The following is a 26,353-nucleotide window of genomic DNA, read 5'->3' on the forward strand; positions in this document are numbered from 1 at the left end:
ACAGGTGCAATGGGTGGAAGAGGCAACTAGCTTCAGTGTTGAAAAAAAGCGTGGTGAGCTTTCCAGGAAAACATAGCAGGTTTATTCAAAACAATCAGTTTAAAACAGCATTAAACAACCCAAACATGTTGATGTCAAAATTCCCAGTAATCTTAGAAAAATAATGATATTTTCACCCTTGTTTATAAGCAATCATTTCTTGATAAAGCATCAGCAATGTACATTTAGCATTTAATATGATTTCATACTTACTAGCCTGTCTCTTACAACTATTTTTTTTAAACACAGCCTTCCCATAGAAGAGATATAATCACAGTTGTCATGAAGCCAGGTTATGCTGTAAAAAGCCCCATTACCTGACTATTTCCAAAGGATGCCAAAAGTGCTGCAGGAGTCAATGCCTGTATCTGACATTTTCTTGGAATGTTGCTAATACAGAGTAACAGGCAGCAGTCCTGTGCTTTGTTCTTTGGAAGAGGTTTAAAAGTGAGCATATTTCTATGAAGTACAGTCACAGATTGTGTTCTCACTCTAGATACAGTCCCCAAACTGGTCATATTTAAGAGTGAAGAATACTCAATTTGTTAAAATCGGTCAAAATCAAGTCAAGCTTTCATTGCATCCTTTATTAATGGAAAATAAGAGTGTGATATTTCTTTTTCAGTAGTAAAAGAAAAACTTTTAAAATTGCATATTAAATAGACTTCATTATTTTAATGGCACAGAGTTTAATCCTGCTCTTTCAGGCATTCATGTAGGTATGATAAACATGACTGGAAGCAGAATAGAGATATTAGATTGAATACCTTAACCCTGAGTGGAGATCAAAGAAAGGAATATATATCTATAATAAATTCATTTCTAGAATCTTCTTTATGTCTGGGTTCAGGTTCTTAACTCACTGTCAAAAGCAGCTAAAAGAATTTGACAATTTATAATACCCCATTTCAGTCTGTCACTATTTTATGATTGAGCACTAAGTATTCACTGGAACTTTGCTTTTGAGACCTCAGTTTCAGGTACCTGCTGATTCTGACCAAGAAAAGTTGTGGATTGTGCCCCCTTGCCCTGCACACAGTGCTCCACCAGGTTAGAGACAAGGCAGGGGGCTGCTCAGTGCTGACATGCAGCAACCTCACTGCTCATTCATTGTAAGGTGTAACAGAAGAGAACAGGTCTCTTACAGCTTCCTCAGCATCATCTCTCCTCCTGTATTCCTCCAAACAAAAAATCAAGTGTGCAAGAATGTTACAGTCAACAATAAAGAGATCAGGGTAAGACTAGCTTCAATAAGACTTCCAGAAGAAAATTTTATTCGACCTTCAACTGCTGGGTAAACTCTCTTCATTCTCTGGAGGTAGCGGGAAACAACCTCAATGTCAGGTTCACCTAAAGAAACAAATAAAAACCTGTTCTCTGCATCTGCCAAGCTCTTAACCAAAATGTAAGAACTTGTCTACATTCCAGTTTTAGCTCAAGAATCAAATTGTTTTCTATGGTTTGCCATTCTGAATCAGCACACATCACCTGTGGTGGTTTGTAGCCAGAATTTGTGATAGCAACTTGTATTTTACAAACAAACAAACACACACAAAAACTATTTTTGTTTTGTCTGGCTTGTTTTGTTTTGAATTTGTTACAATGGTATTTTCCAGGTAGATTGAGATAGTCTCCCACCTGTTTGGGGTATAGGGCTGTAGACCTGGCAAAGTTATTGCTTATACTTTTTCAAATTTACTTTTTTAGGAGAAGTTTTTAGTCTTGGCACTGCTTGTGTGCACACAAGCACAAAGTATTACATGGGTTTCCTACAGTGGGAGGTCCTTTTCAGTCACTGCTGCCAACCATGCAATGAGCCCCTTCTGATCCAAGCTCTTAACCCTCCATCTTAAGAATAATTACGGTTTTTCCCTTCTGTTTTACTGAAAGACCTTACAGGTTGTTGCCTTTCACTATTCCTAATGATCTTTCTCAGTCTCATAAGTAGGGCTGATGTTTTAAATCAAATTTTGCTTGATTTAAAACACCAGTTGTACCTGTGAGAATCAACTTTAAATTTAAACACCTGTAGAAACAAACCATTAGCCTGTAACAAAGATCCAGAAGGAAAATTTTTTAGGTAAAAGCATGCTTTCACCATGCACAAGCAGAACATAAAAAAATTAAAGTTCTGCAAAAATGTAGATGGGCTCCTACAAGACATTTTTTTAAAATATGGCACTACATCCCTTTTGTGTTTTCAGAAATAATGGATTTTAATCTCAAATTTTTTCAAGTTTCCCTTCATCTTAAATGATGGATGATACCAATTGTACAAACACAGACATTCTAACACTTTGCATGCAGCTTTAGAGGACCTTAAGCCAGTGTTATAAAACACCTCTCTTCCACCTCTGTGCTGTGGTGTCTGTGGCACCCTGCCTTCTGCTGCCTGCAGAGCTCCTGCGGGTCCCTGGTTTTGGCTGGGCAGGCTAATTCCCTTTGAGCAGGTTGGCATCTTTCCCCTCACCCTATGTTGTTCACCTGAACAACAGGTGAACATGAGCTGCATGTTGTTTAACAGTGGAGGTGATGAGTCTTTCTAAATACTTCTATACAGTGGAAATTTAAGGTCTTTAGAAAATAGCATCTTTCTTTTTTTTGTTCAGTAATGAGTACAAGCGCAAGGCAGTGTAAGATGTACTCTACATGTTCTTTGCTGCTTTTCTGGTTTACCACAACCTCAGGACTGCTCTCCGAGCACTGCTGAATTGATAATGTTTCTCTTTGAAACTTTTGTGGTTTTAACTGAAAAAGAATAGAGTTGCTGCCTACAACCAAATCTAGCAAGCCAGAGCTGTCAGGGTAGAAGCAAGTTTAATGATGGAGTATAGGCAAAAAGTGTGAGGTTTATACTGTAGAAAGATCTTTTAATTTTTGTGAGTTGTTTGCCTGCTACCCTGTTAGTGCCCATACTTACCTGGACTGCATCCCCCTTACCTTTACTGTATCCCAGATTTTTGTCTTTCAGCATGCTGTAGCCATCTCCTCCAAATAACATATAGGATGGCAGAGTCACATTGTATATTTCATCCATCTGGAGTGGGACATAGGCTGGGACTCGGCATGCTGTGCAAAGCACTTCCAAGCTAACAACTCTGCTTCCTGGGGCTCTGGAGAGATCATAGACCACGTGGATGCCTACAAAAATACACGTTGGAATGCCACTTAGTGCAGGGCATATTGAACACACAGGGCCAGAAGCAGCATTCTCCCTCATCTTCAGCTGGATCTTCGCATTACTTTCTGTGACTGAGAGTTGTATCATTCTGAATTGTGCCAGTTAATGCCCTGTGTCCTTTGCACCCTTACTCAATTTCTATGCAAGAACATCCCAGAGAAATAAGAATTGCTGGAGCACTGTCCCACCTCATTTACTTATCTGGTGCCTGTTCTCATCGCTACTCCACAAAAGGAAATTACTGGTCATGGGATTGGAATATGGTGAGATAAAAATACCTTCCCTTATTTCTGTAGTCACATGCTTTCTCATTTCCCTGGCCTGTTGGCTGAAATTACTTTTTTCAAGGCCAGCCAGCCTAACTTGGTAGCTATTCTCGATAATAGGCAGTGTCCTGGAAAAGGAAAGCCAGACCAGGGCTGTACACCAGGCAGTGTCTCCTCAGTGTAGGAGAAGCAACATTTCTCATTGTGAGTCTGCCTTGATCAAGGCCAGGGGAGAGCCAGGCCCCCAGAGCAGCCCTGCCAAGAATCTCAGATGAGGAAGCCACTAAAGGTCCTTCAAAACACTGACACTCTTCCAACCCTGGCACTCTTCCTGCTCTGCATCTTCCATCCTGAACCCTTTCCAGAGCTACTGGTTTTCTTTCTCTGCGGAGAGGCAGCAAGCAGAGCTTGTTCCTGTTTTACCTTAGAGGTACCTAAGAACTGGTGAAAATGTGAGACACTATGTCTGTGGCGTGTGAGGGATCACATTGTCAGGGTATATGGGATGAGAGGCTTGGAGGGAGGGAATGCATCAACCCCTGCCCTAAAGTTCAGCTCTTCTGCTAACTAAACAATAAAATCTGCACTAAATCACAGAGAGACCAGGAATAAACATGACTGTAGCCTAATACACATCTGGATAAACATATAGATAGCTGCAATTAAAGATATGAGTAGATTTTTTATATTAACTGTTCATCCATAAAATGTTTAGAAATTCACTGGAGCAATTCCATAGCCCAGCTGGACGAACTCCAAAACTGTCATCAGTCATTAGAGAATTGCACAAAATGATTTTGATAAACTGAAATTCAGCACAGCTATGCAGTTTGGGGTTTCAGGTAGGCTGCCACTTAGGAACTAAAAACTAGAGTTTGTTGTAGCTATTTCTGTGCTACAGCTATACTAAATGCTATTTTCCCCTGATTAATTGCAGTGTTAAACTGATGCCATTATGGGTTTGGAAGCTCAGGAGCACTGTCTCTGCTGAAGGGAGCAGCGATGGGCCGTGTGCTGCAGTGGCTCAATTAAACACACATGGGATAAAGAGTGGCTGCTGGCTGGCATGTGGGAGGCACAGGGCAAGGATGTATGGCCAGCTTGACATTCCATTCTTAAAAAAAGCCTTCCAGATGTAAAAAGGCCAACAGGAGGGATGGCTGTTTTGGAAAACTGAGAAGAGGAAAGAAGAAAATATACCTCCAACCTGCAGCAGCTCTCCACTTCCTTTTCCATATCTCCTCACACTGTGCTCAAAAGCTTCTTTCAGTGTGGAGCCTTTTAATGTCACCATATCAAAACGACCTCCAAATGGCAGAACAGACAGCAAATCTTCCACAGTAATGCTACCTGGGGGAAAGAGACTTTGTTCACTTCTTTGTTTGGGTTTTTTTGGTTATTGTTGGTGGGTGTGTGTATGTGTGTGGGTGTGTGTTTCTTTTTCCTGTTGTTTACAGAATTATTTTAGGATTGCTTAACATCAAGTTTTTGACAAGGAACATGGCAAATACAGTTTAAGAAAATGAGGGCTTGTAGGAGTAAGATTCACATATTTTTTGCAGGTTCCCAAAGAACCTATAACTTTTATTGTCCAGCAAGTATCAAGACCAATAAATCAGAGTTTGGTGTAACTGCATGTATTGCAATTAGAACAGAGCTACTAAAATACATGACAAAGCATCAACCTAAAATGAAACACAGCTGTTCATACTAAGTCAGGCACTTTTTCCATTTAAGATTTATTCACACAGTCCTACAGAAAGACTTAGCTAAACTGAGAAAGCTGTTTGTTTTCACGTTGTGTTTATGTGGTATCAGGAAAATAAAAACTAAAACCTTAGAAACCCCAGACTTTACTTACTCTACAGCAGACTACGGAAGGCTCACAGCGACCATACCAGATGACCCTGTACAGCAGGAGACCTTCCTTTGTTCCAAGGCAGCAAGGAGAGAGGGAAATTGTAAAAAGCACTGTGTACAAACAATGCTAGAGACTTCTGTCAATGTCAGCCTGAGTGCAGTTGTGCTCAAATGATGGACAACCATTTGAGAAAGTTTGAAATCACACCTAAACACTGTGCAAAGCCCATCAGAACAAGCCCATACCTATTATTGTGTTCAGGCTGACATAACTGATTCCTTCTGTTTGATGAAGTTGCCATTCAGCTGGTAATTTTACCTACCATTAGTGCTCTGCTCATCAATGGGTGACCGAATCGCACCTCCGTTCAGGATGCACATTGAAACGTGGTTCCATGTCTTCTTATCCGGACGCCTGACATTCTCATAAAGCTACCAAAGGAAAATGTTTAAACAGATTTTATCTTCACTTACTATAGCCTCTGGAAATTTACACCAAGTACAATCTGAGATTGAAAAAACACAGAAAGGTTTTGACTTTTTTCTCATTGTCTTCAGCCCTGTTGTAAAATACTTAGTTGCTAAAAAACCCAAGTAACTATTTTGCTTTTTAAAATTCTTAACATGAAAAATATTTGCCATTTACTGTAATGAACTCTTGGGCTCTGCCCTAGTCTGTGTGTCTATGGCATGGTCAAGGCAGGCCAGCTGAACAAAGGAAAAGTGATTTTTTTATTTTAGTGACTGTGATAAAGACAAATGATTCAAGCATATTTGGGGAACTGAGAAGTGAAGAGGACCTTCAATACTGTTGTTCATTAAAATCTCTTAGGGAAAGCATTAATTAATCATTTTGCCAGAAATTAAGTTTTTTCAGCTCCTCTGTGGTTGGTTTTTAGTATTTGGAATGGTCTTGGGTAACTAGAAAGGTGTAGAACAGTGGAAGAACAGGAATACTAGATCAGAAAGTCTACTCTGCACAGCAATGGGTCCCCAGCAGTTCAGTGGCGAGGCTCTGACAAAACGCAAGGACAGGATAATATTTGCTTGTGACATCCTTAATAGTAAAGAAAATGAAGACCAGATATTTGCCCAGTTGCATCAGGATGATAAGTCTCCAGTGTTAATCCTCAGAAATAACTGAGTAGAATGGGGAAAGGCTGGAAATGACCTAGGATAATAGAAAGGATGGACTGCTTTCCATACAGGAGTGACTATGGCCATAACTCTTCAGTTTTACAGAGAGAAGTACAGGAAGCACATGACAGAAGCCTATGAAATGAAGAAGGGCTTGTGGAGACTGAGTAGGAATTTGTGTCTTTTCTCATTTCAAGAATGATAAAAAACCTAAAAGATTGAGAGAGGGGCGACAAGGATGGCCAAAGACACACAAAACTTCTGAATGTAGAATGCTGATGTAGACTTGGACTGTCTGACCTGGTAAAGAGATCATGGAAGGAAATATTCAAGAAGGCTATAAAATCATGAGTGGTGTGATGGTGGATAGGGAGCAAGTTCCAGAGCGAGGACCTCTTGACCCCCAGCAGTTATGCAGGCAGTGGGCAGCAGCAAGCTAGGCACTGACAAGAGCAAGGTCTCTCCAGGATGTGCAGGTCCATAGTGGAACACCCTGCCACCAGCTGCTGGGAAGGCTGGAGGCAGGCAAAGGGCAGTGAAGCCACGCTGCAGGAGCTAATCCCCACTGTCTCCCTCCCGTTTTCCCTCCCTCTCTCCCTGTTGTTGTTTCTTGCTCTCCTCACATGTTCCAGTTGAGCCAGTAAATGTCAAGAGACCTTTTCTGCCTTGGGAATGCCTGAGCTGCGAGCTGGTGGGGGACACAGCAGATCTAAGCACAGCAGCTCCACAAGCTTGTCCAGGAGTATGCTCATCCCCTACCATCCCCATTCTGTCATTCTTGGAGACAAAACTTTGGGATGAATGATCCTTTCATATGTTCCAGGTGGGTCACTTCTCTGCTGCACCCCTTGTGAAGTGTTTGTGACCTCTGACTTGCAGCTGTGTAATGCTTTGTGCCTCCAGCTTAGTCATCAAAGTCATGCCCTGAGGCCAGATCCATGCTTAGGGTTTGTAACTCATAATCAAAGGATTGCAACTTCCCAGCCCTGAGCTGAGGCAGCTTAAAAGAGGAGCTCACACAGTGCTGTTACCTATTTCACAGTCTTTTCACCTCTGAGTCCCTTTAAAGTCTTTTGTAAAATGCCATCTAGGCCTGTCAACCTTTCTTTTCTGAGATTTTGGGTTACTGGTTGAGATGCATCACTGAGCTAAATGGATCTCTGTTTTGACCCAGCACAAACATTCAATCAGTCTTTTGCAATTCTCAATCTCTCCATTTCTCAGGACAACTCTAAATATTAAAGCTTGTGGAACAGGCAGGTCTATTTTTTACCTTTATACCTCTGACCACATGTCAGCAGACAGGAAAGCAAGTACAGAACTGGTAAGGCAACATGAAGAGAAATCTATGTATCTGCTGATGACTGCAGGTGATTGTCTAGGGACATTGATTGAACTAAAATAGAATTTGACCCCCTAAGAAATGCATTGCAAGAAAATTACAGACTTCTGAAAGATTACAGGGTTACTTTCTTTAACCTTGAAAACTGCCAAAGCATTTGTTCACATTTTTGCAAATAAAGATATTAAAAATTCTAGCAGAAGGAAAAAAAAAGCAAGATGCTCCAATTCTAGGAGAACTGTATGCAGAATTCCCAAATGTTAGTCTGATTTGAAAATCAGCTCATGAACTAGAGAATTATTTTGAGGACTGCAATAAGAGCAATACCATGGACTAGATAAATAGCTTTGGGGACATATCTAAGTTAAAAGTCATGATTATTAATTGTCCCTTAACTTTCCCTTTATGGGAAAGTTAATATTCTGGAGCAGTTACATTAGTGAATGTTTTTCCCTGAAACACTTAAATGAAATGATGTTGATGCAGGGCAGTAAAACAGTCAAACTCAGGAAGTTTAAAAACTGGAACTGACCTCTTGTAAAAAGGACTTTTCTGGAGTTATGTGACTGTTAAAGCTCAGCAGTGCCTGCCAGAACACAGCAGGGGCTGGTGGCTCCTTCTGGGCTGGGGTGTTCTGTGCCCAGCTGGGTTCATGGCCTTTCCCACCCCTTCCTTTCTTCAGCTGGCACCTTTTGGGCTCTTCAGGGGGACAATTCTTGTCAGCAGCTTGACAGAAAATTACCCAGATTTATTTTCTGTGCCAGTGCACTGAAGTGACAGCAAAGCCCAGTGAGTAATGAGAGGACAGAGGATGAGTGCTGTGACCAGGGGCCAGTAGCAGGAGAGGGGCAGGGGAGCTGAGCTCTCCTCCTTGCTGGGCTCTTAGATCAGACTGCCATGTCCCTTAAAAGTGCAGCCTCAAAGCCATCTGTGAAAAAGCTGTTCTCTCTGTGAGGCTGTGCACAAAGAATAAACTGCTGCTTACTCCCTGCAGCAGCATTCCTCACAGCCTCGCTGCTGCCAGGTCTTTCTAGGGACACGCTGGATATTGCACTGTAGAAAAGCAGGCACAGAGCCCATGTGCTGATGGTTTGGATCTGGATAGCTCTGGAGTAACCCTTAGATGTAATTGCCACCTGTAGTGGTGAAAACATCTTACCACAGCATCACAAAGCAAATTGCCCATGTTACATTCTTGGAAACGGCATGCTTGGCTTGTACCATTCAGGTAAACACTAGTTTTTCCAATCTCTTCAGAATAATTCCCCAGGTTTTCTCTCCATTTTTCCACTTCTTCCTTAATGTGCTCATCTGTAAAGTAATATAAAAGTGTAAAATAAGCATCATACATGTCTCGTATTAATGACATTTCAGTGAATACAAACTTAGGAAAAGAAAAGGTTCAAGATTCTAAAAGGTTACACTTTCCCTAAAAAAAAACTTCTCAAGCAACATGGCAACTATATTCACTTCAAAAAACCCTGTAAGGGGAGAAGGCAGGACAGGACAATCAAGGGAATAATCCAGTCCTGTTCCACAGCAAGGTTACCTCCTCTGTACTTTTGCCCAGTCCTGTTCTAACCTCTGTCTGATGGGGTTTCTAGTACCTACCTTGACAGGTGACAGAATTTTAAAAATACATGTGAGATTGGTCTTTGATGCAATTTTTTTTTTTTTGCTGTTTGTAATTTCCTCCTTTTAATGTTGTGCTAAAAGGAATAATTGCTCAAATATCAATTTCAGGGAATAAACAATTTATAGAAATTAATTATTTATGCTGTCTGTCTCTTAGGTGAAAATTTAATTATTTCAGAAAGAAACCAAAGATACTTATATATGCAGACAGGTGTTACAACTATTTTATATCAGCTACTAGTTTTAATCAATTTGCTCACACCTGTCAGCAAGAACAACATCTATGAAATTATACCATCAGTGTATCTGAATTTTAAGTTTTACTGACTTCAGAGGGAGAACGTAAAGTTTCATTACATCATCTCACTACATTAATAGGTCACTGAGAACAACACAGTCAATATCTATTAACAAATAATTTTTAAACTATTTGTTTTACAAATACTCAGGTACCTAGAAAGTCTGATAAAAGCTCAGAACTTCATACAACAAACACTGGAGAAGAAACAGATTAGAAAACCAGCCCTGGGTAATTGCACAGATGACAAAAAAAAGCAGTTAACAGAGCTCAGACAGAGTTACAAACAAAAAGTGACAGAGAGATTCTCCTCCTTCCACTTCTTTAAATGTTTCAGAGTTAAAACTGCATACAAGAATTCATGGGTTTGTATGCAGTTTTGTATTGTATTTGCACTTTGGCAGAGCACTTGGCAGGCTAGTTCAAGTTTTTACTGGAACATTTCCACTTTCCATATTGCTCTAAACTCTGCTCTGAACAACCCAGCCTGCAGCAAAACTGTAAATTAGTCCTCATAATCTTTTAAATCACAATTGCAGGACTAGCTAAGACAGGTCCTACAAAGTGGTAAGGTATTGTATCATTGTATCACCTGAACTCTTACAAAAGGACTTTCAGGGATTTTAAATAGATAAAAACACACTCTGAATGCATGCATATTCAACTGTTGCACAGGCTGAACCCTACACAGAAGAGAGTGGGCAAGCTCAGAAAGAAAGCTGAATTCTTATTCAGACATTGTATTTAACATGACAAGACTTGAATTGTAGCAGGGTGCTGCAGGCAAACTCAAATGCCTAGGCCACGTACCTTCAGGAAAGCTGCTGTCCAGCAGAATGGGGTTTCCAACTGCTTCAACTACATTTCCTTTCTTGTCAAATGTAACATTTAAGTAACCAAGATATTTTCCATAAGCGTAAGCTTGTACAACTGGCACCTTCCTCCCATCATCTGAGTCGACCATGAATGGATAGGGGCCAGCTGGCAGTTCAGTGGAGGGTGGGGTGCCTGCACAGAACAAGCATGAAAAGCGGCTCTTCAGCTCATGTGACCTTCAAGGAGTTACTACAGTGACATTTCAAATGTTTCTCAGCCTTAACAAACCCAGCTAGGATAGAAACAGCCATGGCTGTACTGGACAACCAGCAGACATTTGATTGTTCAGTTATCTCATAAGAGACAATGTTGTTTTCAGGACACGAACTCAAATAACTACCACAGTGTTTTTTGAAGTTATGACTGCACACTCCGCCATGACATCACATCACAACAGCAACAAAGCAACTTTTCATTCCAATTATTGCAATCTAAACCTCTCAGTAATGCAAACATACCAGCCACTGGATGAAAAGTTTACTATTGAGCCTTCACACCACATTATTCTGCATCAGGCAGAAAGTAAGAATCGGAGTAAAACATACATCAGACTTCTTGGTCTGAAAAAGTCTAATGCTTTTTACTGCTAATAAGCAGACAGAATACCTATAAACAGTTCTGTAAATTTGTACATAGAGCCAGCTGATTTTTTTTCACTATACCAAACAGCCTCCAAAATTTCAGACAGCCTGTAAACCCTGGGCTGTCTGAAACCAACCTTCATTAGCATTAAAGTTGTGTGGTCATGGATTTAAAATTCCTATCAACCTGCAAAGTCTGAAAGATGACTAGGGATAGGACTTGGAAACAGATTAAGGGAAGGCACTGGCAGAAAAAAAGAGATAGCTCAATTGGCCACAGGATTTAGAAACCATAGAGGGCAGAAAGTGGCTAAGAAAACCAGAACTGCACAGCACAGCTCTTGCCTCAAGGGTACCAGGCTTCTCCGTGTCTCCTTGACATTATCTGAGTAGCATCTCTCCCTTCTGTTCCTGTTATTATTTCTGCCCCACTGTCAGACCAAGGCTGGGTAGCTCCAGGAGCCATCATGTGCTGTGTGACAGAGCTCCCTCACAGCCTGCTCCTGACTCCTGTCCCAAAGGTGGTGGCATTTCCCATCTGTGTTGTTGAGCTCTGGGCTGCTGGCAAGGCAGGGGCTGGGGGAACAGGTGCACAGGAGGTGGATCCAGAGAAAAGCAGCATCTTCACTTCCACTGCTCATAGAACCACTTGTTTCCTTCCATTTACAGTTGTTAATATCAAATCCTAGGATAAGCAGCATGATAAATATTCCTGCTGGAACTCCAACACAATTCATATTCCTCTCAAATCCCTCCTATTTCTCCAGGGAGGGGAGCTGCAACAGACTGAACCAAACTTACCACAGAACTAGATTTTCTACTTTCAGCCAGGTCAACAGGGTTGGTTCCTTGGAGTGCCACTTAACTATTTGTTTATTTAGGGAAGAATTTAAGAAATCCTGTAGCTAATGAGGACTCTCCAGGATTTATGCATGCAAAAGTGGCTTTGGGGTTTTCTGAACTGAAAAAGGAATAAGTTTTGATTTCTTGTCCTTCTTTAGTCCTCAAATGAACAGAGCATTAAAAAGATATTCTTTCTAGGCATTATTATAGTTTATATCAGCTGTGTGTAGTTAAGGGCTTGTCCAGAGTCTTACTCATTTCTTGTTTTTTAACAAAATACTTTCTGATTCTGATGCTTCCTTTCAGGATTAATTAGCACTATGACATCTTTCCCTTGTAAGATAGATGTGTTCCTTCTGAAATGCAAAGACTATTCAGTGCATCTTACTCCAGCAGCACTAGAATTCATGCTCAGTCAAGGCATGAGACGCTGCTTCATTACAAATGCACAAATTCATACTGGGTGACTGAAGAACATGTAACACTTTCCTATTTCTTACCCTGTTTTAGCCAACACACTACATTTTCACAACATCAGTTCTGATGAAAACCAGAAATGTAACTGCTCTAACCCAAAACTACCACTGCTGGTTGAATCAGTTCTACAAACCAAATGAACACCTGAACAAGTCAGAACAATATTTGCCTTATAACCTGTGGATAAACTGGAGATTGGCAAATATCTTAGAGACAGGTTGGACTAGTCCAAGATGAAACTCTTACATTAGGATTTCTCTGTGGAGATGTCTTCATGGGCAGTATGTTTCTAAACCTCCATGACAGAACAGGCTGAACAGCTCATACATCTCCACTTACACAGCTCATACATCTCCACTTAAGCTGGAACATTCACCCAGATTCTGCTGACACTTATTGATTACACCTTTTGATTTAAATGAGAGCTTATAAGCTTAATATAAGCATCGAGACATGCAGAAACAAATTTCAAAACAGATATTTTACTCTGCAGTGAAATCACCTCCACAGATGTGGCTGTTTCTCTGGGAATGCTGACTGGTGGCTTTGACTCAGCAGGGCATGGTTCACAAATGCACTCAGGATGCTCCTGAATGGGTGAGCATGTGTTTCACAGCACTTGGAATAAAAATTATACACTCAGACCACATTCTGTCAAAAATCATGTTTTGACTAAATAGTTACTTTTGGTGTATCTCCCCCAGACATTACTTTGTTTATTTTCCTCACCTTGCCAGTATTAATAAAAAAAGTAAGAAAGAGAGTTTTGTTTCATCAAAAGAGTAGAGCCCTTGGAAAAGGGACCAGAACTCATGCCTAGTGAGATTTTTACCTGAAGGCTGCAGAGTCTCCTGCAGGGTGCTCTCTCTGGCACTGAAAATCTTGAACAGCTTCACAGGGGGAGGGGTGGAACAGCTTGACATAATCTAGTCTGATCAGAGCAGACTACTCTCTGGGATGACTAGAGGTGTGCTTGCAAACTCCTGCAGATCTAGACAGGATATGAACTCGGATGTCTCAACTCCTGCAGCACTTCACATCATGGTTCCAAATTGTGACATGTGGCACCTCTTTGGATCACACCCAAAAAGGTATTTTGACTACTGTGGCTACCACAATGAGGCACAAACTCTCTACAGGCAGTGGCCAACAAGACTGTGCAAGAGAATATGGATTCCACATATGTGTAAATCCACAAGGAATGCACACTTTGGATATGGAATCCATCCTTGTTTTTCCCATCTCAAAAATAATTCAGTAAAATTGCAGGCTGCACCCCAAAACAAGACCAAGATCTCTGTGGCTTGTACAGGTCAGTGTTGGAAGGCCCTGCTACAGGCAGCTGTGGAACTTGAAGGTAGTCAGGAGGAGATGGAGCCAGTAAATATCAAAATACCATTTCTGTCTTGGGGAGTCCCTGAGCTGCAAACTGGTGGGAAACACGGGCAGATCTGAGTAAAGTGTCTCCACAGGCTCATCCAGTACCCTCAACCATCCCCCTTGGTCACTCTTAGACACATGGTATTGGGATGTTCCATCCTGTTTTTTGTTCCACTTTGGCTACTTCTCTGCTGCACTGCCATGCAAAGTGTTTGTGAGCTCTGACTTGTAGTAGGTGTGTAAATGCTTTGTGCCTCCAGATTAGTCATCAAAGTTATTCCCTGAGGCCAAATTCAAGAGATATTCTGATCTGCTCAATGTGTAACTGTGGCATGCAGTTGTTTCTTTTTAACAAGTGAGATAAAAGGTGAGAGTGCAGATAAGAAAAAAAGGCATGAGAAACAGGGAGGAGATGAATAGGGAGAGGAGAAGATGATAGTGCAAACCTTTTAAGTGGTCAAGTTCCTAGAGTAGGGTACATAATGTTATCCCTGTGACTAGGGCACATAAGAAACTTTTCTAAAAATTACAGAAAATTCCCATTAGAGTCTCAACCAGTTATTAAAGCTTCTGTTACATTTAAAGGATTTAAAAAATTCAATCAAACAGAACAACAAAACAGCCTCACTTTGACTTGTGTCCTTACACTCTGGGGAAGGTAACAGCATTGGGGAAGCTGCTGATGGTAGGTGTTGCCTAAAGTAGCACTATTGTGGGAGAAAACAGATCAGCTATGTTTATCTCTACAATGACATCTGCCTCTAGAGAAAAGAAGAATAAAGAAGAATAAAAGAGGTATTGAAAAAAACAGATGAAACTTGGGGAAGTATTTTAATGGCAGACTAAATGAAGACCTATGAATATAGAATCAGATAACAGAGAAAATCAACACCAGTAGCAGTTGTGAAGTCTTCTATGATTGATTTTTCTGATTAAGTCACATGCATGTTTAAAAGTAGACAACCAATTTATACTCTTTTATAGGTGTGAGCTTAAATTACAGTATGTTTAGCAGTAATTTACAGGTATTACGACCTTTGTTCCTCTTCCCCACTTTGCATAGGTCACCTTGAACATCCACAGCATTATGGAAGCTCCCAGGAGTTGTGGTACTTGGCGTGCACAGGCTGTTTTGCATTGGTTTCTTCCATGGAAGTTATGGACATGTACCAGCTATGAACCTGGCTGAGTGCAGCCAGCAGTAAACTATACTGGTGAAAGTTCTCCAAGTTTAAAAACAAACAGTTTCAGCTTAGCTTCAGAAGCAACATTTTAGTAAGAAGTAAAATACCTGTATAGAGAAATGTGTTTGTATGTCCTCCAATCACAACATCCACTCCTTTCACTTTTTGAGCAATATTTTTGTCCACGGTAAAACCAGAATGTCCTAGTGCAATTATTTTGTTCACTCCCATAGCAGTGAGTTTATTCACTTGCAGTTGCAATGCTTCAATTTCATCTTCAAAGGTTACATCATCCCCTTAAAAAAAGAAAATAAATGAAAAGACTTTACTTACAAAGTACCTTAATTGCTACTTTGAAATAAAGTAGTTGACATCAGATATTAGTTTGTATAATTAAAAGGATTTTGAATGGCAGAGCCTTTCAAATATCCTTAGGTGGTTCAAGCTCTTGATCTGAGCCAATGTTTTCAGCCTCTCAAGAGCACCTGTGTGCTTAGACTAATACATTTCTGCAACAAGCTGTATGTACTTGCCTAGATTAAAAAAAGTTATAATTCCATAAAAAAATTCAGTGGCATCAATGGTAGGATCAAAAATTGAATGACTTTTATTATTTATACTAGGGAAAGGAAACGGAAATGTTTGCACATAAACAGTTGTATTCTATCACAAAGGTTTTTTTCTTCCCCAACTGTATTTCTTTGAGATCATCTATCTTCTCCCAAGTTAAATCTCCCTCTTTACTGCACTCTTATCTTGTTCTTTCCTTTATCCCCCCCTCCTCAAGGCTTTAAAAAGCAGCTTCTTCAAAGCCCTCCATTAAACTCTGAATTGCCATTTGAATGTGAACCAGTCTCAGTAATGCCAATACAGCACAGCACGGGTCTGAGCTACCATCCTGAAACAACAGCATAAGGAACAGAAAGTCTGGAAAGGGGAAACCTTTTCCGGACAAGGATGTTGGGAAAGGAACAGTCTTTCTGCAAGTTTTCTGTGCCTGTTGAAATTACTCTAATGTGACAAACAGTTACATGAACACTAGAATAACAGGCGTTTTTGTCCTGGGCACAGTGGTTTGGGTTGCACAAAAAGACTTCCTATGTAAGAGGATAATTTCCCTGACAAAGCTTTGAGAGTAATGCTTAAGGACAGGTTCAACTTTGACTTTCTGGTGAAGACAACCAAGCGACTGTTCTACCAATTCCTCCTCTACCTAATTCCTCTCCTTCCTGCAGAATTTTTTGATCAAATAATTTGAAAAATGCCTTTAAAGTAAAAAGATTTACATTATTTCATAACAAAGGGAGGAGTGAAACGAATTCACAATCCACTGCAAAATGTTTCAGGAAATGAGGAGGAAGCTGCTACAATGGAAGAGATAAAAGAGGGTTACATAAATTGGTTCAGCACCACACCCATTCAATAGCTCTGTTAGTGCCCGAGGGAATCTTTGTACTGCACATTGCAGAGTGAATTGTGCAGTGCATCCCCACATTTTCTTCCTGTGGACCTCTTCTCAGAATCAGAGTCAGAAGTTAATTGAGGTTGGAAGAGACCTCCAGGAGCCATGTAGTCCAAAACCCATCAAAGCAGGAACTGAAAGCCAAATGAGGATGCTCAGGGTCTAGTCTGAGCTGGCTGAAATTCCAGTCTCCCTAGGCAACATGTTTAATGGCTTAACCATGCTTACCATGACAAATTTTTTCCTTAAGCCCCACCATAATTCCCTCTGTTACAGCTTGAGCCCATTGTTTCTTGTCCCTTCTCGTCCCCTCTGGGAAGTCTCTGTCCCTGTCTTCTCTAAAAAATCCCCTTACACCAGTGGAAGACTGCGTTTGGTTCCCTCTTAGCCTTCTTCTCCAGGCTGAAGGAAGCCACTGGCCCCTCTTTGCACATCCTTGCATTGACAGCAGTTGGGCCTGATGCAGAGCAGCTGGCAGAAAGGGAAGTGCAAGAACTGATCCCTGAGCGCAGGCTCCTCACGTAATCCTCCCTCCACCATGGACCAGCTGCACCCCACTGGTGTGGGGATCAGTTCTGCAAAGAGAGCTGAGGTCTTGAAACAGAGAGCAGGAACGAGCCACTGACAAGCTGTGCCAGCACGCAGGTGCCTGTGGGCTCACTTGTCCCATGGCCAGTAGCCAGGTGGTCCATGACAAAAAAACTGTTCCCATCAGCACCAGCTCTGTTATGCCTCTACGCCACTGCAGCCTACATATGAGCCTTCTGCATCGAAGACGTCATTATTACTCTTCAACCGACAGAATAATAGAATCCTTTAGGCTGGAAAATGCCTTTAAGATCATAGAGTCCAACCATTAATCCAGCACTGCCAAATCCACCACTAAACTGTGTTCCTAAGTGTCACATCTACACCTCCAGGGATGGTGACTCCAGCACTTCCCTGGGCAGTCTGTTCCAGAGCTTGACAACCCTTTCCAAGAAGAATTTTTTCCAAAAATCCAATGTAAACCTCCCCTGGAAAAGCTCTGAGGGCATTTCCTCTGTCACTACTTCAGAGAAGGACACTGTTCCCCACCTTGCCACACCCTTCTTTCAGACTGTTGTAGAGAAAAGGTATCAAAACAAACTGACCCAGTCTCATAATGAGGGAAAGAACAAGGCCATCCCTTGTTCTTTCCTTCCATCCTTTTCTTTTCCATCCCTTGTTACAGGTAAGCCCATCCCTCTCCCAGGACTGTCATGTCAGGACAGACAGACACCAGAGCTCGAGTGGGTCATCTCACTGCCAATCCACCCATCCACTGATGTCCTGTTGTCTGCCTCGCCCTCAGAAAGGGAATTCTGCCTGGGGCTGCAGGGGCTTCTTTCACCCCTTCTCCATGGCCTAGCCATGGCATTGCACACAGCTTTGCATCCTGGTCATCGGAGTATTTGATGTAGTTGAGATTAATTGGGCCAGCAGTTTGAAGGTTTTACAGTGGAGGACTGTAAGAGCAATTACACAGTGTTCAATTCTCTAAGAAACCAGGCAAAAAGCAGCATACTGCTTAGCACTCATCTGGGCATTTTTCAAAACAATCTGAATCAAAATTATTAACTTATTGCTCACGTCAATATTCCACTTCTCTTTCAAAGTTTTAAGCTGATTTGACATCCTCTTCTCTTTTTAGGTGAGGTAGAGTTTCAGAAAAAACAGCCAAACTGTTACAACTGAACAAGGGAGAAGAGCCGTCCCTGTTAAAAATATTATGCAAGATAGCCAAAATAAAGTGGAATAAATGCAATTTAAAATTCCATTTTTGAAAACTCTGCCAAGTTGATAGTTTAAGTAAATAATTTGCTGCCTGTAAGGTTACTACAGAGTAAGTAGGTTTTTATTTACACCTTATACAAAAATACAGTGGACCATACAACATTACAGAACTAAAGCAAATGGGCTGGAACCATCAAATACTAGAAAGTAAATACACAGGTAACTGTGTCTGTGTGCCAAGTTATGAGCTACTCTTTTAGGACATGGAAAAGCCTGCTGGACACTCAGCTGAGATAGCTGTACATAGCAAAACAGAGAACTCCAGAAAAACTGCCAATTGGCTGTAATCTATAAATGTGTTTCCCATCCCTATGGTTTCCAAACAGTGGCATTAACAGTACCTTCAGCAGAGATTAGTTGGTCCCTCCCAATGCAACCATTGAAATTTAAAGACTTTATACTCTGTTCAAGTCTTTTGATAACCTTTTTTAAAGCAGACTACGAAAAGTACAAGTTGTAATTTCATAGCTGGGTGGAAGTTATGGAGATTTAACAATAGAAGAAATCACACTCACAAAATACTTCCACAGAAGGCAGTAATGTAGGAATTCACGTTTCAGCATTCTCAAGCTTCCTGTTTGCCTTGAGAATGCCCTAAGAGTGTAGAGCATGCCAAAGCACACAGAGGCAGAGAAAACAGAATCATCTGGAAGAAATGTGGAGAGATAAGCAAGGTGCTGAATTTAAAATTAGCAAGGTCCCTTATCAGTTGAATATAAGGAACTAGATTGATAATTATTTAGCCCCATGTCTGCCATGATTTTACCAGTCTGAAGGATTGCTAGGTCATGGGCAAGATACAGACACTGAGGTGTATTAATGTGTCCTGAGTTCATATTTTCAAAGCTTCTAAATGTTCCTCCACACACCAAAAAGGCAAAGCAGAAAACTAGAAAAACTCTGATCACTATAAATGTTGCTGTTAAAATTTCTTCTGCCTTTTGCTCAGTTACACTGTGGGATATACTTCCTTAGGGATGCTTCAGCTCCTTCTATGGAGCTAACAGGATTTCCCTTTTACCACTGTTTTTTTTTACCTAGCAGTGGTCTCTTACAGTATCTCAGCATACTGAGGCATTGGTTGTGATGTCGGAATGTTATTGGAAATGTATTCAAATGCTTCATAGAATCATTCCAGCACTATCTGGATTTTCACCTAGTGTATTTATTTGCAAGATGGTTACTTTGATGATCTCACTGCCCTGACACAGGTGTTTGGAAGAAGAGCAGCAGCAGATTTTATTTCTCCCTAACAGAGGACAATATAGGCTGTCATTATTCAAACCTAGCATAACATCTGATGATATCTACCCTCATGCCCTCAGGCACAGGTAAAATTCTATTGCCTTCACAAAAAACAGATTAGTTTTTAATAATATGAAATAATAATATGAAGTCCCTTTTCAATGTGAAAATGTTTCAAAGCAGTGCTAAGAGTATCCCTAACTGCAAAACCCAGGGAAGAAACTCTGTTTTTGTTACATGTAGGCTGAACTCTAAGCGGGCAGTGACTCATATCTCCTACAGCTGATTTAAATGTGTTTCTCATTCCAGTAGACCATTTTATTTTAGCAAAAAAACCAAACCCAAACAAAACCCTCATCAAACCAAACCCCCTGAAAAGCTGGAAAAAATAGTCAGAAATTGAGAAGTCTTCTTCCTCATCAATTCTAATTTTACTCATGAATGAAGCAATTGTGGTAAAAGCTGGATGGATGTTCCTTCTGTAGTCAAATTTCTGCAAATATTTTGAGAGGCTAAAAACATCTTGGGCAACTTTTGCTTCAAAAACAAGTAGGAACCTCTTCTTGTTTTTAGGCATGGAGGCATCCAAGAACAAAATTTCAACACACAGAGAAATGTCACACTTCATGCTAGAGACAAATTGCATTCATGTTTTAACTTTTGTTTAAATGGATAAATAACTGTAAAATATCATGGAATATAACTTTAAAAACCCAAGCAAGAATAAAAATCCCAACAACCCCTGAACTCTTCTGCAATCTCAGTGACTTTCTGATATTCACAGATATGGTCCAAGTCTGCATGAAAGAGGGTTTTAATGTTAGCAAGCCTTTTTAAGGTTAAAAATCAGGCAAAGTCGAGTAATACAAGTAAATACTATAAAAAAAACCAGACTTCCTACTTTTCTGCTGCAAACATGCATCTTTGGATTTAAAAAAGTAGGCAAATAGCAAAATAGTAACAAAGGACAAAAACTTATAGACTAAAGAAAACATACCTGGCTGGGAAAGAAAAGAAGTTTCCTTTGTAGTGTAGCCAACAATTCCAACTGACTCTGAGTCAAAATGAACTATTTTAAAAGGATGAACATATTTCATCATTTCGTTTGCTAATGGAGTTTTCCCTTTAATATTTGCACTCAGGACTGTAAAATTTGCATTTTTAAGAAGAGGATCCAATAATCCACTCACACCTTCATCAAACTCATGGTTACCCAAAGCCTGCAAAAAGCAAGAAGAAAATATGAGACCCTACCTCAAATATTTGGTGTAAATTGTCTCATAATTATTTACATGGTATGTTTGAGAAAACAAAGCCTATGTTCTATGAAAGAACACCCTAACTTTTCTAAACCAACATATTCCTGTTTCTCATGAACACAGAAGTAGTTGGGTTATTTTTCTTTTTAGATGTAGGTTTTTGTTTTTCAGACTCTCTTACATGGATTCAGATGTGAAATGCAGATGATGTGATACAGATACATGATACAGATTTCAAAATCCAAAACCTATCTGTTTGTGACAGTGTATCAGATCAAAACCCATTCATTTTACATCCTGTAGCTCTAAAAAAGAGGATTAACAAAAACCACAAAGGAAAACATATATTTTGTGTATGGAAAATACGTTATTTAAATACTGAAGAAAACAAATATTGTCATTGATATTTAGCACTTTCTTTAAATAAAAATTGCATTTTAAGAGCTTTGTGCTTGGACTACAGTTTTCAAAACATACTTACATTGCACTTAGTAAAGGTTCTTCTGTGCTTTACCATGCAACAAGAAAATATCATTTCCTATCCTCCATCAATATCATTACTTGCCTATGGAAGATGTAACATTTATCAGTCAGGGGGAGTCCCCAAAGCCAACCCACAGTGGGTATGTGTGCACTCAACACGTGAAATGTTGAGACTGCCACACAAAACGAGCAGTCCTGTTTATTTATTAGCAAGGCAATACCACCCAGATGAGAACATTTGGTTTGGAAAGGGACTTACCTCGAGGAAAATTTCCCCTACCTGCCCCTTTTTCATGCTCAGCCTAATTTGCCACGTGCCCATGCCTACAAGTTTGGTGATAAGCCAGCAAAACCTCCATAGATGGCATTTTGCAGAAGCACAATACACGCAAGGACTTTGTAGCATATTTAGGCGTTAGGCAAGGAAAAGATGTAGCCACAGAAACACCACAATTGTGTAACCTGGTAAATAAGAAGTCTATACGAGGTTTCAGGTTGCAGCTGGAGCAAAGCACATAAGAGGTACCAAAGCCAATGGGCCAACTCTTCCAGGCAAAAGTGTTCTAAAATTTCATTCTGCAATTAAGTGGGTAAAGCTGCATTCATCACCTCAGGAGGCTTATGTACCATCCTGTTTTACTTCAACAGCCCACACACTCAGCTGTGTTTGCCCCAGTTTTTATTCTGGAAATGGCTGTATTAACCCTGATCACATTCCAAACCGAGGAGCACCTTAAGCCATCACAGGTCTGGGAGCTCAGTATTTCAGTCAATTGGTTGGCAGTGGTCTTCTTTTGGGATAGACAAAGATTCCTGGCTCCTTTTATCCTCACAGGCAGTTAGTCAACTGCTCAGTGGAAATTTCAGGATATCAGCAGTAACTTGCATTGGAAATCAGCTGCTCCTGCTGACACTGGTGAGAACACTGCTCACACCCCTGGGAAGGAGCCAAATTGTTTGTGTGCTGCCGCAGCACTTTTCCAAAAGAACCAAGAACGATCTTTAAAAAAATCCTGACTTGGGAAAACACAGTGTACTCCAACTATGTTCCATTTCTAACTGTATTCTAATTGCAATCTAATTTGCCGTAAAAAAAATACTAATAAAGACAGAAAAAAAAAGACATTAATCTTGATGCTGTCTGGATGTTCTGAAAAGATATCTGTGGACTGGTAGAGTATATTGGAATGGTAAAAAGCTCTTTCCTTTTGGCTAGTGTACATGCCCTTTGTTCCTCAATAATATGCAATTAAACCCCAACAAAAAAAAAAAAAGGTTGCAAATGAATTAAGAAATTGAATGGTCTATAACTGACATCAGCTTGTTGAGGAAAAAAATCCCAAAATCCTAACTCAACCAACCAGTTAAGAAAGATTGTTTCTCTTGGCTTTGTTGTCTTGCATTTGGATTATTTCATGCCCATTAGGAGACTAGCTTTAATCAAAACTTCTCCCGTGGTGCAGGTGGTTACTAAATTGTTAATGAGAAATCACTGGTGGCTAAAAATACGGTTTTTACTTTTGATGCTACTCCTCCTCTGAGGAGGAAGATGTGGACAATTTTGGGTTGCTATATTCTACCTAACTGCCCTTACACTCAGAGCTCCTGGGACTCTGCACCTGTGCAATATCCCTTAACCAAATCTGAATCTTTTGGCCAGCATAAGTGCAAGTGACAAGGGGAATAAACAGAAATATTCAGGCACACAACATGTGATTATATAATCCTGTTTTTCACAAGCAGCAAGTCTAAAAATATTTCAAAAATCAGGATACAAATTAACAGAACGATGAAACTTAAAAGTAAAGCTAGAAGACCTGTATCACCTTTCCAATTACTGCCTTTGAGGAATTTATATTGGATTTTAGTCTTAATAACACCAGAAAAAAGGCTGGTGTCATGAAATTTTTTGGGAGGAAATTAAACAGGAGGAAACAGTCTGGAGGTGATAACAGGTATAAATGAGAAAAAGGTAAACTTAAAAAAGGAAATTTCTCCTATTTGTGGAGAAAACCTCTAACGCTTCTAGGCTGTCCTAAATCCTCCTATGGCTCCCGCCCGCATCCTGTAGCAACTTTAATGACTCATGTTCCCTCCTTCATCCTGTTTGTAATCCTAGTCCTGTAGCCACTTCTAAACTTTCAGTAATCCCCACCCCTACTGTCAGGGATGTGGCTTCCCAAATTCTGCTTAAAGAAACACTGGCTCACCCTTCTCAGCGCGGCTCTTGCCTTGCTCCCTGTGCCCCCACCCAGCCACCATCCCCACTGCTCGGCCCCCCAGGGTCCACAGACAGAAGAATAGAAACAGACGCTGCAACACTGCCCGACACTGGGCATCTATCCCTCAGGGTCTTTGGCAGCAGAGAAGGACTGAGAAGCTACAGAACGTTTAGCACCTCTCCTGTCACCTTCTATTCAAATTGTAATAGAATACTTGTCCTGTACAGAGAACAAGTGGTTGACGACTTCGCCTAAGGCATTCACATCTGACACAAGCCTCTGGATATCTGGTATGGGGTGGGTTTATTTTTTAAAGCTTATTCTGATGAAAAAAACTCATGGTATCTCCAAACCAGATTGTTCCTACATAACTTCTCTAAAACTGAACAGTACTTCAACACTGCCTGAAAAAATTTCTTCTTGTGATATAATCAGGAACTGTACAGGCTCGCAGGCTGCCCATGAACCAGTTATACCAGCAAGCACAAGACTGAAAAATGACAGACAGCAGAAAGCTTTATGAAGAAAGTAGGAAAAACCACCTCAAGCTATTTCTTGCACTGCAGAATCCCAAGGTGCTTTCCAGCTCTCAGTGAGGATGAGTCCGGAATGTATACACTTTCCATCACCATTGGGAGGAAAGACCCTGTTAATGTTTCACAATTAAAAACCGTTCACTAGGGCACGTGAACAGGGAGCAGTGTCCCTCACAGACCTGTCTGTCTGGTGCTCAGCCTAAGAAAGTGCACTGGGGCATGACTTCCCCTTCCACAGCTGTCCTGAGGCAGAGGGAATACTCAGGTGAAGCCATTTTCACCTGGAAAGGAAAGCACCAGTCCAGGTGAAAACAAAAAAGATTAAGACAGAGAATATGATATGCCCAGAAGATTTTCCCCTCAAGCTGACAGGTGGGATGAAATAAAGTTCCAGTCACTCTCACAACAGCAGTCATGCTCAAACATGACTTTAATCTTTCTACTTTCCGGGGTTGTACACAAGCAAAATAAGCCACTGCCCTGCGACAAAAGATTTAAGGACATGGAGTGACATCCCGCAACCTCAGCCACAAATTCTGCCATCCTCTCAGCACTTGCGTGACCAAAAGAGGCAGAATAAAGGTGCGTGGTTAGCACAGCCTCAGAGACCTTCCTCACTAAGGCGCTGTTGTGACCTCTGGGCTGTTTGTACACAGCCCCTTATATACCCTGTCATGACCACAGCTCTGAGGGGACTGGACACAACCAGGGTGAGATTGATGAAAATTAAAAACCTCCACCCTTTGAAACAGCACTGCCAACCTGTGCCACCTGTGCCCCCATCCGCAGGACCGAAGCAGGACAGGCTGCGAGCCTCAGGCAGAGTTAACTCCCTTGTTTCAGACCAGACTCTTCGCCTGGCTTTTGCTGGGGTCATTTCCACGGCTTGCCAACGCCTCTCCAACAGAGCCCGTCCAGCCCCTTGCCCGCATCTGCCAAGGAGAGTTCCATTGCATCACACTGTGTAGCCTTGCCATCATCTCCCGGTTTCTGGCTGCCCGCGGGGCTGCCAGCTCACCACTTAATTCAGCCGGGAGCCCATTACCTAACAATCACTTCCCTTCTCCTCGCCTGCCTCCCACCTGCCTTTGGCCACGATTTTAGCATTACCTACAGCCTTTTCTGATGCAACTTTACGCACTGGAGGAGGCGCCACGCGAAAAACCGGCATCGGGCGAGGAAAGCAGGAATACACCAAGTACCCAAGGGGAGAGAGGGAAGGAAAGACCCCACCGCGCCTCCCGCCGTCCCCCGGCTCGCTTTACCATGGCATCGTAGCGCAGGAGGTTCATGAAGTGGACCGCCTCCCGGCCCTTGAAGCGGGAGAACCACACGGTGCCCTGGTACTGGTCCCCGGCGTCCAGCAGCAGCACGTTGCGGTGCGCGGCCCGCTCCGCCGCCACCCGCGCCGCTCTCCGCGCCACGCCGCCGAAGCATCCCGGGGCTCCGGCCGCGCAGCGCCGCGGGCCCGAGCCCTGCGCCTCCACCCGCCCGTGCACGTCGTTGGTGTGCAGCAGGGTCAGCCGCAGCTCCGCCGCCGCCGCCGCCGTGCACAGGCACAGCCATAGGCACAGCCCCGCCATCCCGCGGGGTTGCGTGCCGCTCCGCGCACGGGCTGGCTGCGGCCGGGAGCAGGGCTGGGCAGCGGCGCGGCTTTGGGGCGGGGAGCGGGCGAGCCTCCCGAGACACCGCGCAGGCTGCGCGCCGCCCCGGGCAGCCTCCGGCGTGACCGCCCCGCCGCCAGGCACGGGCTGCCCGCCCGCCGCAGGTGTGCCGCGTCCGCTGGGCGTGCGCGGAGAGCGCTCGGCGCGGCCGCCCGCGCTGCCCGCTGTGCCCCTCGCTGCTCTCTCGCTGTCCGCCCGTCCTCGGGGCTCTCCGAGCTCCAGGCAATGTCCTGCGCCCGCGCACGTCCCAGTCCCCGCTGTCCCACCGATGTCCTTGACCCGGAGACAGCTGCTGTCGGGTTGGAGTAGGGCTTTCAGCCGGCTGCTGGAGGTCAAATGGGATGAAAATCCAGCCAGCGGGGAAAGGACAAACTCCAGTGCTCACAGGAAGCCTTGGTGAATGTTTAGTACGCTGAAAGGAGTTTCAAAGCCTTCACATGGAAATGTTTGCCTCTCTCCTCCTCTTTCTCCAGTGATGCTTAAAATAAAGACTGCTATTTCAGCCATAAAAAGAGTTACACTACTTTAAGAGTTGATTTAATTATAGCTCTAGTGGTTTTAGTGTAGA

The 26,353-nt window shown here is 42.1% G+C and overlaps 1 protein-coding gene across 1 annotated transcript; it reads right to left on the reverse strand.

Moving 5' to 3' along the window:
* Positions 1-68: 68 nt before the first annotated feature.
* Positions 69-25,779, reverse strand: NT5E (5'-nucleotidase ecto). The gene is made up of 9 exons (XM_030944367.1): positions 25,387-25,779; positions 20,619-20,841; positions 15,207-15,395; positions 10,569-10,766; positions 8,985-9,136; positions 5,670-5,778; positions 4,687-4,836; positions 2,980-3,180; positions 69-1,389 (listed from the first exon to the last, which is right to left on the reverse strand). Exons 1-9 carry the CDS (start codon positions 25,702-25,704, stop codon positions 1,232-1,234), a joined length of 1,698 nt encoding a protein of 565 aa, XP_030800227.1. The 5' UTR covers positions 25,705-25,779; the 3' UTR covers positions 69-1,231.
* Between the last annotated feature and the right edge of the window lie 574 nt (positions 25,780-26,353).

The sequence above is a fragment of the Camarhynchus parvulus genome, chromosome 3, assembly GCF_901933205.1.
Source record: "Camarhynchus parvulus chromosome 3, STF_HiC, whole genome shotgun sequence".
NCBI lineage: Eukaryota > Metazoa > Chordata > Aves > Passeriformes > Thraupidae > Camarhynchus > Camarhynchus parvulus.